The sequence below is a fragment of the Danio aesculapii genome, chromosome 13 (genome assembly GCF_903798145.1).
Source record: "Danio aesculapii chromosome 13, fDanAes4.1, whole genome shotgun sequence".
Lineage (NCBI taxonomy): Eukaryota > Metazoa > Chordata > Actinopteri > Cypriniformes > Danionidae > Danio > Danio aesculapii.
Window position 1 is genome coordinate 45,215,416 of NC_079447.1, and position 13,579 is coordinate 45,228,994.

Below are 13,579 nucleotides of genomic sequence, written 5' to 3' on the forward strand. Positions count from 1 at the left end.
ACGTAACATAAATTCCACTTTTAAATAATAGGTCACCTATAGCTTTCGCCATGAGGCTGAGTTCAAAATGACATCAATGTTTTCGAAGTGCACTGTGAAGGGAGCACAATTGTAAACATGAAGATCGCTAAAACTGAACTGTAAAAACACTTTAAAAGCAAATTACACCTAAGAGTGATGTTTTTAATGCTTATTTATTTTTAATCATTCCAAGTTTAAATGTCAGAATGTTCTAAATGAATAGGGCATAGGGGGGATAAGTGGGAATAGAACACAGCCAGGAACTATGCTTCTAACTACAGCTCCAAAGGTGTAGTTGCAAGTGTACAAGTTTGCGATGCAGTTTGCGAATGTTCGTTGGAACAATGGATTTGGGAAACGGCAAATCAACAAACTATATTTGTAACAACTGAACTTGCGACCTTAGTTGGCTAACGATGGTTTTGGGAAACGCACCTCAGGTTTTCTGAAATAATTCACAACTTGGTTTTGATGGCAGATCTCCCTAAGAACAGATTCGCTATTTACATAGCTGACTTTGTAAACAGAAAACTGAATCCTTCACCTGTGAGGAAATGAATCTGCTTGTGCACAAGGCTAAAGCATGACCATATATAATAATCATATATAATAATCTTTTCATACTTAAAGATATTTGTGTTGCTGTTGTGCATCCCTGTGCAATTTTGGACCCGCCCATCACTAACGCACTCTTTTAGTAACAAAAAACAACTACACCATTGGCTGTTTCTAGGCCTAACGGTTTGGGCTGCACATTCAGATTTAAGGCACAAGAATAATAATAGCAAGAAAAAAACCTTAACAAATACAATAGAGTTTCACTCAGTGCTGCATGCTTAAACCCCTAATAATAATGATAATAATCACCTCTGATCCACAGTCTCCTTTCTTGTATATGATATCACTGGCTCGGTACAGGCATTGTGAAACTCCTCCCGCTAGCAAGCGAATGAAGCATCCGTCATTTTCTAACTGCTCCAGCCACGTCTTTGGTAATGTCATCTCAAAAACTGGTAACTACAAAATACACATTGCGAGTCTAATTATGACATATAATGATTGATTATGATTACATATCAGTTATAACATATTTAGGGCTTTATTTTAACAATCTAATGGACTATATGCACAGCTAGTGTTTTTCAGCCAATGATAAACTCCCGGTGAAAGGTTAATGTGACTATTTTCAATGCAAATACAATCAGTTAAGTAGACTTAAGCATCCATTTAGTTGTTCAAGCGTAAAATGAGATGAAAGACTGTGTAAACAGAAGTGCCGTCAGTAGCAGCGGGCTAGCGCAGAAACTCCATTAAAAGTACTGGGGTCAAATAAATTTCCATATTTCTAACACATGGCAGGGAAAATTGGAATTTAAAGCAGTGCTTTTTCTGCGACATACTTTATATCGATTAAGGCAGTGAGGACCACTGATTTTTAAAGAAATCAGGTCTAAAGAAATCAGATTTAAAGAAATCAAAATGGTGGAGATTTTGTAATGGCAAGACAGTTCATTGAAAGTGCTTGGGGTGTCTGACTGAAAATTAAAAGTCTGTGTGCATATAGCCCATTGCATGGTCTAAAGTGCACAAAGCAGGTGCAATTGAGGTCCAAATTAGGCGTGGGATAATAACCGTTTTCAAGGTATACCACGGTTTGAAAAAGTCAAGGTTTTAAAACCGCCAAAATTTTCTGCTATACCGTTTCTAAAGTATATGTAAGATTTTTTATTTACTTTTTTTTGTTTTGTTTTTATCTCCAGCAGAAAAGATATCCAAAGATGCCATTTTAAATTGTAAAGAAATCTGTGTTTTTGAAACAAATGAATACAGCAGAAGTCAATGATTCATTTTCATTATTCAGCCTGACAGGTTTACTGTTCCAAAATAGTATAAATGTTTTTCAAAATTAAATATATTGTGTTCAAAGAGGAAAAATGTTTTAGTTTTTTCAGGGTGTCCAGGGGGTCTTAAAAAGTCTTAAAATGTCTTAAATTTCCAAAACTAAATTCATTCATTCATTCATTCATTTTCTTTTCGGCTTAGTCCCTTTGTTAATCTGGGGTCACTACAGCAGAATGAACCGCCACCAAAACTAAATTTAAGCCCTTAAAAAGTATTAAATTCACTGAAATATGCTGTTGTGGGTCTTAAATACTTTTAAATAGGTCTTAATTTTCACAAATTGTCCATGTAAAGCTATGGTCAATCGATAAAATCAACAAATCCATCTAAAGAAACTATTTAGCAGTATGGTTTAATTGTTTTCCTTACATCCTTACAATAACATTTGTTTAAGTTTATTAACTAGAGTTCATTTGTTTAAAACTAACTAAACTAGAGTTTGCTTGTTTTGACTCATTATTTAAAATATGTGGCTAAGAAATGACTGAGTTTTAATTTTAATGGGACATGTAAAAAAAATCCACTGGGTATTACTGAAAATTATTAGCGTTTTGCCATGTGAAAGTCTGAAATTTCATTTATATTGGTCTTTAAAAGTCTTAAATTTGATGTGATGAAACCTGCAGAAGCCCTGTTTTTACCCAGACATTTAAAAAGAATATATTTTAGAGTAGTGATCACAATACCATGAAACCTTGATATTTTTATCCAAGGTTATCATACCGTTAGAATCTTATACCGGCCCATGCCAAGTCCAAATACACTAAGCGTTTTTTTTTTTTTTTTTTTTAATGTAGACAATAATAATCTTTTAAATTTAAACGTGTATGTGTTGCTGCACATGTCTGTGTGTGTAATTAGCAATGTGTATGTGCACCGCCTATAGGCAGATATAACTAATGCTCTCTTAGCAGGGTTCATACACATTTTTACAACTAAAACTCCATGACTTTTCCAAGACTTTTCCAGAATTTTCAAGTACATTTTCATGACGTAATGTTTTATGTAATGTCTACATATACATGGTAAATAATAAGAAAAACAATGATGTTTAAATTTATTACAGCATATGATAAAACACGCAACAATCTATTCTGTTTAAATTTGTTTTTATATCGATGTAAAATTGATTTTGATAATGCTTACACAGCACTAATATTGTAAAAGCATGTTTTTGGCCAATGACAGAAAATAACTAAAGACAACTAAGCTATATTCAAGTTAGTGCTGCACAATATATCGTTTCAGCATCGATATCGCAATGTGTGCATCCGCAATAGTCACATCACAGGATATGCAATGTTGGGATTATAGTTTAATATAGAATTTAATCATAATGGAGTAAAAGTTTATCATCTGCATGCATTTTTAAAGAGATAGTTCACCCAAAAAATACTTACCATTTTCATTACACCCTTCACTTGTTTCAAACATTTATGAGTTTTCTTTTTTAAAATGAACACAAAAAGAATAACATTTTTGAATATAACTCCTATAGCATTGAAACAAGTGAAGTAATTAGTGAATACATTTTAATCTTTGAGTAAACTGTCCCTTTAAGGCCTGTGATTGTGATAACATTTAAATTTTTCAAAATTTAAAACATCCGGCCACAAGAAATTTTTTAGTAACTTTAATAAAGATTAAATAATATACAACTATGCAGTGTTGATTATTTAATATCTGTACCAGCATAGTGAATACTTGAAAACTATAATTCACTTTTTTCTTTTACTATATTTTATTTATCTATGCTTGTAATTTACTTGTTTTATATCATTTGAGATTCACTCCTCTACAAAATCCCCCCAATCAATCCAAATAATGTCAGATATTTTCAACATCCCGCAGCCCTAATTCAAGTATACAGATATTTGTTAAACTAATTTCCTTGACTATTCCAAAACTTTTCCAGACCTGGAACATGCCATGTCAAAATTCCAGGTTTTCCATGACCGTATGAACCCTGTCTTAGACAAGATTTTATCAAAGGCAGTATTTCAATTTCCTCAATATAGCAACATGTCAATAATGCGCCTTAACACACCTCCATTTCAGACCATCACAAAATTGAGCGTGAATGCATTTGCTATTTAAATAACATGGCACAGGACATGAAAATAATACCTGAAACTACAAAAAAACAATCGTGTCATGCTGCATTGAAAAGTTTAAGAAAGATCTAAGAAGCTTATCATTCATTACACTGAGTTTCCCTGCTTTGGTGATTTCCACAGTAGACAGGAGGTTTATCTCAGATTCTTGTGTTGTAGTCCTCTGGATGTTAAGACCAAACACCTACAAAACATATTATATATTATACATAATTAAGGTGCCATTCAACAGTCTTTTTAAAATGGGTAATATAAAGACTATATCTGACCTTGGCTATAAAATCAGCATAAAGAACTGTTGATAAATCACTGACGAGTGAAGAGGGCAAATATTCAGAAAGTTTATCCTGATCGAATCCTCTTGTGCACATCCATCGGAATTTGTAGAATCCGATTACCTGGTTATATAAAGCCCCAGTTAATCTGTGGCTCTTTAAAAAAAAAGGAGAAAAAAAGTTAGTATCATATGAATACCAATATCATAATCACTAAAAATAATATCAGAATCACAATATCAGAATCAAATCATATCTCACTCTGAGGCTATATTGAGTTGTTTAATAAACAGATCATCTGTGAGCCTGATCACAGTAAAAACCAAAATGCTAAAAAAAATCAATGGTGGCCTACCCACAGATTAATGGGAGTATGTTATGAAATATCACACCTGTAAAAGTGCATATACCATTCATTAATTTTCCTTCGGCTTCCTCTCTATTTCAGAGGTTGCCAAAGCGGAATGAACTGCCAACTATTCAAGCATATGTTTTACGCAGCAGATGCCCTTCTAGTCGCAACCCAGTATTGGGAAACATCCATACACACTCATTCACACACACACTCATACACTACGGCCATTTTAGTTTATTCAATTCATTTATAGCGCATTTTTTTGGACTTTGGGGGAAACCGGACCACCTGAGGAAACCCACGCCAACATGGGGAGAACATGCAAACTCCACATAGAAATGCCTCCTGGTACAGCTAGGACTCAAACCAGCAACCTTCTTACTGTGAGGCGACAATGCTAGCCAATGAGCCACCATGCCACAAAAGTGCATACATTTGAAAGTAAAAGCAAACCAGTAAAAAGAGTGTCAAAATAAATGATGTGAATAATATATATATATATATATATATATATATATATATATATATATATATATATATATATATATATATATATATATATATATATATATATAATGTGAATATATATATATAATGTGAATATATATATATAATGTGAATATATATATATATATATATATATATATATATATATATATATATATATATATATATATATATATATATATATATATATATATATATATATATATATATATGGGGGGTATATAAATAATGCATGAATTATGTATTATTACGAACTTATAATTTTTATGAAATACCTTCAGGAATAGTTTCATGCTCTCGGCCTTCTCTGTGTAAGCAGCTCTCAAGGCATCTGTGTTAGCCAGCATACCAGTAACACTGCCTGATAACCAGCCTACAAACATCACCCCTATAAGCATGATGAAAACCAGGCCTGCTCTCTGAAAGATCGCACAAGCAAGTGCAAAACACAAAATCAGTAAATGAGTTCAATGAAAATGGTATAAAATGATTAAAAAAGAACTCATTTAACATTAAAAGCTATATATTCATGCACTACAAGAAGGGCTGGGCGATTTGCCCTAAAATCAAAATCTTGATTAGCTGAACATTTTAACTCGATTATGATTAATGAACGATTATTTTATGTATTGCATTTGTTTTTTTGCTTTTATAGTTTACTGACAAGTTTTGTACAGAAAATGTGCTAACATATTAAAAGTGAGAGACTTCTAAATGAAGGGTGCATTACTTGATTTTAAAATAATTGAAGGAAACACACTATCTATGATTATTCATTGAACATCAACTGAAATTAAACAACTGAAATTAAAACATTGTCTCAAACCAACAGCCACTTTTTTTCTGATGAAAATTGAAAATAAATAACTTTTTATATTATTTATTTATTTAAAAATAAATAATTTTTAATGTTTTTCATATTAAAAGTAGAAAATAAGCAGCATCTCTTCTAAATAAAATAACTCCTGCATATGCTGTAAATAATAGTCTAAACAGTGCATTTCTTGCATCTTCTGAAAACAAATATTTTAATGTAATGGAAAATATGCCATCTTTCAGTCATCACTAATGTAGTGCAAAGTAAGGCTCAAGAATGGGTCCATCGTCGTACTTGACCAGAGTTCAGATGTGGCTGAAAAGCGGCGCAAAAGTATAAATCAGCCTCAGCATTTAAAGGCTGATCTATACATCTGCGTCGAGTGATCGCAGTGACCCACGTGCATTTATTTTTCTTTTTTCGTTTGTGTTGTTCTGCAATAACACTTCAAGAACGCTAGCTGACTGTAGGTTTTTATGTTCCTATGTGTTGAGTTTCTTTGCTGGGGTTTTATTTTTCTGAATGCTAACTTTGTGTACAAGAAGCTAAAACAAGCTCATTCAGTGGCAGGAAGCGCTGGACGTGCAACAACTTTAATTGTAAGGTAAACACAAAACAAAACTTTCCATCTGGAGCTCCTTCACAAGACTTGACACTTGTAAATACTCGCTCCAACGGGCTTGACCATGCTCATCACAGCTACCAAACCGACCAATCACAAAGCTTGTGATTAGTACATATTTTCTTGTACAGAGTTGCACGGCCGGCGTCGGTGTATAAATCAGCCTGGATCACATGACTTCACACGTGATAGCAAGGTAATAGAAAAAAATCGACATAGAAAAATGTAATTATAGTGTATATGTGATTATAGGTTCTGAATGTTGATTTTGATTTACTTTTCAATGAATCGTCCAGCATTAACTAAAATGTAGAATATTAGAAAACCTGCCAAGAACATGTCATGAGCTACAGTTCCATCTTCTTATTTTTATGTGCATTTTGATCAAAATAATTAGGAAAATGTAAAAATAAAAACATATGTGCAAAACTGAGAAGGATAAACTTATGCAGTAAGAAAAAAATAATAATTTACAGAATGAATTCCAGTAAATTCCAGTATAAAAGCTCATATAATGCTAAAAATGGGTGCAATGGACAACATAAATGGACAAACCAGCAGAGTTACCACAATGTTAAACATCTGAAAGTTTGTTTTGGTCATTCTAAAATGCTTCAACCATAGTGTGACTGTCATCACAGTTTTCCAGTGTCATTATATTATCGTTACCTCCAGAACTGCTTTGAGCGTTCACGCTCCCAAAAAGCTCACATGTCCAAAACCACTGTGTGTTCTTTGCAATTCGGTGAGTTTTTAAAAAAAAAGGTCCACAAAGGCTTCTACTACCACAGCAAATTCAGTTTTTCTTTTGATACCAGGTTGCACCAGGTTTTTAGAAAGTGGCAATTTTGTTCTTTTTTACTAATCACTACTTTATATGCAAATCTTTTATGTGATATTCCAGTTTCCTACTTCATCCCAAATTAAAAAAAGAATCTATCATGTGGCTTTTCAATTAATAAACGATCACATTTTTATAATGAACTACAACTTATTTCAACTACCATAAAGTAAACAAGAAAGAAAAAAATGGGTTTGAGAGAGGGATGAATTATTTTATTTAAGAAACCTAAAAATTTGTTCCTTATTCTTTTTTTTTTTTAAATAATCAAATGTAAACAATAATTTTTCTAAATTATGGTTCTCAGGGTTTTAGACACATTTTTAGTGAAATTAATCTCAAATGATAAACATTTAATACTTACTGATGCACTTATAGATGGATGAATGTCTCCAAATCCAACAGTACACAATGTTGAAGTTGCAAAGTAAAGGCTCATTAAATACACCTGCTGGAAAGTAGCAGTGTCTGAAAGGACATATAAAAAAACATATTATTCATTTACATACTGTATGTATGTATATATATATATATATATATATATATATATATATATATCTATCTATCTATCTATCTATCTATCTATCTATCTATCTATCTATCTATCTATCTATCTATCTATCTATCTATCTATCTATATATATATATATATATATATATATATATATATATATATATATATATATATATATATATATATATATATATATATATATATATTTGAAGTCAGAATTATTAGCCCCCCTGTTTATTTTCCCCCCAATTTCTGTTTAACGGAGAGATTTCTTCAACACATTTCTAAACATAAAATGGTTCTTAAAAAATTAAAAACTGCTTTTATTCTAGCCTTATTAAGACAAATAAGACTTTCTCCAGAAGAAAAAATATTATCAGACATACTGTGAAAATTCCCTTGCTCTGTTAAACATCATTTGGGAAATATTTGTAAAAGACAAAAAATTCAGAGGAGGGCAAATAATTTTGACTTCAACTGTATATTTAATAGTCAAAGCTCTGAAGGACAATACATACCAAAGTCAATATTAAACATTGTATCCAAGTGTGTCACCCATGACAGTGGTGTACAGTTGTGCTTAATCTCTGGAAGAAAATAATTAGTTGTGTTCTCATAAAGGCCTATTGCAGGGCATGAACTTGCAAAGAGAATGCAAGTGCAAAAGTTCAGAACAAGAGTAGAATATAAGAACAACTTAAAAGAAGTGATGGTGTTCGTGGCTGCAGCAATGTCAGCCTCCAGGTATGAAATCAGTAAAGGAAGGCGATATAACTGCAAAATATGTGGGATCCTCAGGTATGCATAAAAATGCAGAAATTCATTGCTGACAAGAAATCCATTCTCACTGAACGGTGGAATCACAATCCAACACACAAGTTCCCAGGGAAAGCAGGTTATGAAATCCAGAAGGAACCCGGTTTTGAAGTAATGACATGCTGTTTCCAGGGTGTCAACTTTGAGATCGTTGTCTTTATAGAAAGCAACGTGCATGCGGATGTACATGTCCACCCAACAAAACAATCCAAGTATGTAACAAACGATCCACAGCTCCATTTGGAAGTGTAAAAATGCAAAAAGCAAGGAAGAAGCGATGCTGACAGCAACGGCTATAATGCTTCGGAAAACTTCCCATTTGACATACCATGGACACCACGGCAAAATCGCACTCCTGTAATAAAATTAAAAAATAATCACATTTTAGGAATGAATGTTCAGGATCCTTATAAAATGATGGTGCTTAATAGGCTTGGGCGGTAATACGGTAATATGGTATCCCGCGGGATCTAAAAATAGCAACGGTGTCAGTTTCAATACCAATATACCGTCATAAAAAACAATGCACTTATATAGAAGACAAGTATTAAATATGATTTATTTAATGCCTAAAAATGTGTATGCGTGATTGGCATCACGGGACAGTGTGGAGGAGAGAGCGAGAAGTGAGGTAAGATGGCGAGTTGCGCACCAAGTGACCTGGTCTCGAAAAAGAACACAACATATTTCGGGTTTCGACCGAACGAGAAGGGAGATGTGGTAAATATGAACTAGAGGTCTGCATTCCTGCTGCTGTACAGCGGGACCCGACCAGATTTCTTGCGGTGTAATTTGAACAGGAGCGGGCACTCTAACAATATCGCTCCCAAGCGAGCCGTGTGGATGCCGTTTATGTGTGTGTGTGTATGTGTGTGAATGAGAGAGAGCATGATGCTGTGCGTCCGTTGCTGGCATGGTGCTGTCTATGTATGTGTGTGTGTGTGTCCCGCACAGATCACTAATACGAACAAGACAAACAGGTGACCGCGAACCTAGGGTCGCATATACGGTATTCAGTTTCTGAATGGTTTAGTCACAAGCCAACAGTTTGGTGAAGCTGTCTGAGCTTTACATCATACATTTTTTTATTATCCACAGTAATACCGGATACCGAGGTAAAATAGAAAGGAGGTTTGACGGTATCAAAATTTGGATACGGCCCAAGCCTAGTGCTTAATTTGCAAACGTTCAAATTATATGGTTAACAAAACTGTTGCACATTAAAAATTCAAAGCAAAATAAAACAGATTACATTTTATTCGATTCCTCCCAGATGTGGTCATAATTTGCACAGGGACAGTTTTAACACTGTTAATATATTGTTAAAATATTTACCTCATTAAGAAAACAGACTGAAATATCCTCAAGAAGAAATATACAGCACGCCCCATAACTGTGCTGTAGAGGGAAAAAAGAATACATTTTGATTTACATTCATTTATTTATGTCTACAGATTTTAATATGGGTAGGTCCAGTGCCCGGTTGCATAATTTTCCCTTAAGTATAACACTAAAGAGTTTATTTCATTATACCTAATAGAATAATTTAAGAGTGTTTTGCATATAATCCCTTAAACCGTTTTCTTACAGTTAGATAAGGTAAACCGTTAAATGTTTACGACATCGAAGTTTGTCGTTAAAATATATTGTTTCTATGGACACACTACTCTTATGAAAACATAAACTCAAAACCGTATGAACATGAACAGCAAGAAACACTCACAAGTCATCATAAACAGTGATTTTAATATGCGTGAGACATTAGGCAAGATTGATTGTTGCGCTTGTGTCACAGCAGCTAAAAATTGGCCACAATAATCACAAGTCGCTTGCACTGTGATTATACACAAATATTAGTAAACATTTTACAGCATGGACTCCTGTGAAATCATGTGAACTGCTTTGAAATGTGCATTTTTTATTCAATGTTTGACGTAATATCACCTAAAAAATGAAAAGAGGGGGCAGGACTCACAGTAGGTCCTCCCCTTTTAAAAAACAGCCAATAGTGTTTTGTTTTTATCACAGCTCTGCCAGTGAGAGTGGTTAAGCTCAAGCGCGTCAAATGTGTAGCAAATGAGAAGTGTCATGTTGGGGATGGGGCATGTCAGATACTAGAGAGCATTTGAAACTGAAGTATGTTGTGCACCTCTCTTACACATTGCTTAATACACACAGGATGTACAACAATACGCAAATATCTTTACAAATGAAAAAGAATTAAAGGAATAAAATATTGCAAAAATTATTATTTTCTACATAAATATAAAACCACTACCTCCATGCCTCCTTCATCTCGGGGGTGTTTTCAGTTTTTTCATGACAATTAGCTTTTGTATAATGTTATTATAATTAGTAGTAGTATTTATTATATGTATATTTATATTTGTTTTATTAAAAACAAGCTTAGATTTGCCCACCTGTCAGGTTTTGGACCATATGGGGCATTGCATGTGTATTTGGATATAATTTTTTTGGGGCTCAAACTATTTTTTGACCACACTTCGTTATTACTGTTCATTTATTCGTTTGCTGGAAATTAGAACTGAATTTAGAAATAGTTTTGATACAAATCTTTGCACTTAAATTAATTATGTAGGCTACTGGATGTCTGTGTGTACAATACGTTTCCTTATCTACGAAAGAGAGTGAAAGTGAAAGTAAAGAATGAGGAGGCTCATTCTCTCATTTTCGCACTGCAGATGGTCGGTTTCTCGATAGTGAAACCTTCAGTTTTTCCACTTACAAAGTCCACCATGTAAATAACAATTGTGCCATGGCTCAACGCAACTGACTCTTAAAGGGAAAGGGAGATAAGACTCTGATTGGTTTATTCTCAAAACACACCCATAACTCATTAGGAGAATAAGCTCAACCCTGTTAGACCATGCGCCACAGCGCAAAGTGGATTTTGCCATCCTTAAAATAGCAAAAGTGGATTCTGACACGCCCTTAATGCTATTGCACCATGCACTTTGGATTTGCGCCTAGATAGTCAAAATAGCTCTAGGTGATTTACAGGTCAAAAGAGTACAGAGTAAGGTGTAACTAAATGTAATACTAGAAATTTGTAGTAAATAGAAATGTTAAATTACCAAAATTAAAATCAAGGGTTACAAACTCATCAAACTTTTGCTTCAACTTTTTTAGTTCCTTTACTTAAATACCTTAATTCATTAATTCCTTTAAATCAGGGTTGTCAAACTCAAATAAGGTTTGAGGGATGAATTGAAATCCTCTTGTTCAGATCAAATTTGCTAATCCTCAGTTTACATTAATAACCATACTAAACATGCTTACCTTGGCCTTCGTTGACTGACGTCTTGCATACGGGTCATTTCTTCTTCTGATCCAGCATACATTAGAATGTTACCGAACTTCTCCACACCTAGAAATATATCCATATTTAATTTCTCAGTAGCTGGTTCCTTGCAGTCTTTTTTACACCAAAACCATCACAAATATGCATCATGCTAAATGAAAAAGACATTAATTCAAACTCAATAGTTTGGAGATAGAGAACTTCAATAGGTTTGTGAATGAAACACAGATTGCAGAAAATAATCAAGATGGTCTAAAATTAAAACAAAACTATTCTGCAAAAGAGGATTGTTCATTTTATTGAACATTAACATCTGCCAAATTGAATTGAAATAGGTTTAAGATAAATTGATTTACATTTTTTCTCTGCAAAATAGTTTATTACTATTATCTTAAAAATACAACTTTTGTTTCATCTTTTTTATTAATCAGAGATCAATCTAAAAATATTTTAAAATCTTTCACGTGTGGTATGCTAGACAATTCCATGGTACAGTTCACAATTGACGCAGTGTCAATTACTGGAACGAAATACTCACAGCATTTTGAATTGCTGGAATTTCTACTGCCTTGAAATCTCATTGACGCGCTGTGTGTTGGTGAGTCTTGGACGTCGCTTTGCCTTTCCTGTAGCTTCTTTGCATCATCCACCAATGTCGTGTAGCGTTGTGGATTCGCACAGGAATGCTTAATTTGGCTAGGATTGACAATGCAAACATATTTTTAGCTATATAGAAATATCTATCTAACTTGTCATTTGTTTCTTCTTCGTTTATGAAGAATACCTTTTAAGCCGGGGATGTTTCTCAAGAAGTACTTTGACCTTGTCAAAATCAATAACTACAATTTTACAGCATGTCATAGCACGTACAGTCAGTGTGGCTGGTTTGCCAAACAAAAAACCGGCCTGCAAGAAAAAATAACCATTTAAATTATGTATAAGCTGGGCTATTCAAACCAGAAACCTGACAGTGACAGACTTATATACATGTTGAGACACTGGCTGAAATGCCATTTAACAATTAAAAACTTCCTATAGTATTAGCCCCTGATGCAATGCAAGTGATTGATAGAGAATAACAGAAACATTACCTCTCCAAAAAACATTCCCTTATAATAATGTCCAACAACTTCTGAAAGGTCGTCTTTCAAAATCTAAACAATAGAAGCACAATTGATTAATCAACAGCGATAACGATAAAAAAAAAAACTATTATCAAATCGCTAGGTTATCTTGAGTTCTTCCCAGGTGCTTATAAAGTGTTGCAGAACAGAAATATTTGTTTCAATAATATCAATAAAGCATGTACATCACCTTATTTTTTTTTAATTCCAAGTTGTACATTTATAAAAAGCCACATTACCCATCATATGCTAGGTCATCTTGAAAACAAGTGTAATGGGAGACTTTACATTTAAAACAGTTGAAGTCAGGATTTTTACCCTTAGTTGGCATTTCTGTGTGGAGTTTGCA

General features: G+C 33.5%; 1 protein-coding gene across 1 annotated transcript in view; it reads right to left on the reverse strand.

The window, feature by feature from the left end:
- Window positions 1-13,579, reverse strand: part of LOC130239988 (uncharacterized) — a 45,248-nt gene that overhangs the window by 12,765 nt on the left and 18,904 nt on the right. The window contains exons 22-32 of the mRNA XM_056471395.1: window positions 13,198-13,260; window positions 12,891-13,012; window positions 12,645-12,802; window positions 12,085-12,172; window positions 10,120-10,182; window positions 8,487-9,139; window positions 7,819-7,922; window positions 5,450-5,593; window positions 4,307-4,468; window positions 4,129-4,221; window positions 889-1,038 (exon numbers count right to left, since the gene is read on the reverse strand). Of these exons, the coding sequence (XP_056327370.1) occupies window positions 889-1,038; window positions 4,129-4,221; window positions 4,307-4,468; window positions 5,450-5,593; window positions 7,819-7,922; window positions 8,487-9,139; window positions 10,120-10,182; window positions 12,085-12,172; window positions 12,645-12,802; window positions 12,891-13,012; window positions 13,198-13,260 (1,800 nt within the window). The remainder of the gene's footprint in view (window positions 1-888; window positions 1,039-4,128; window positions 4,222-4,306; window positions 4,469-5,449; window positions 5,594-7,818; window positions 7,923-8,486; window positions 9,140-10,119; window positions 10,183-12,084; window positions 12,173-12,644; window positions 12,803-12,890; window positions 13,013-13,197; window positions 13,261-13,579) is intronic.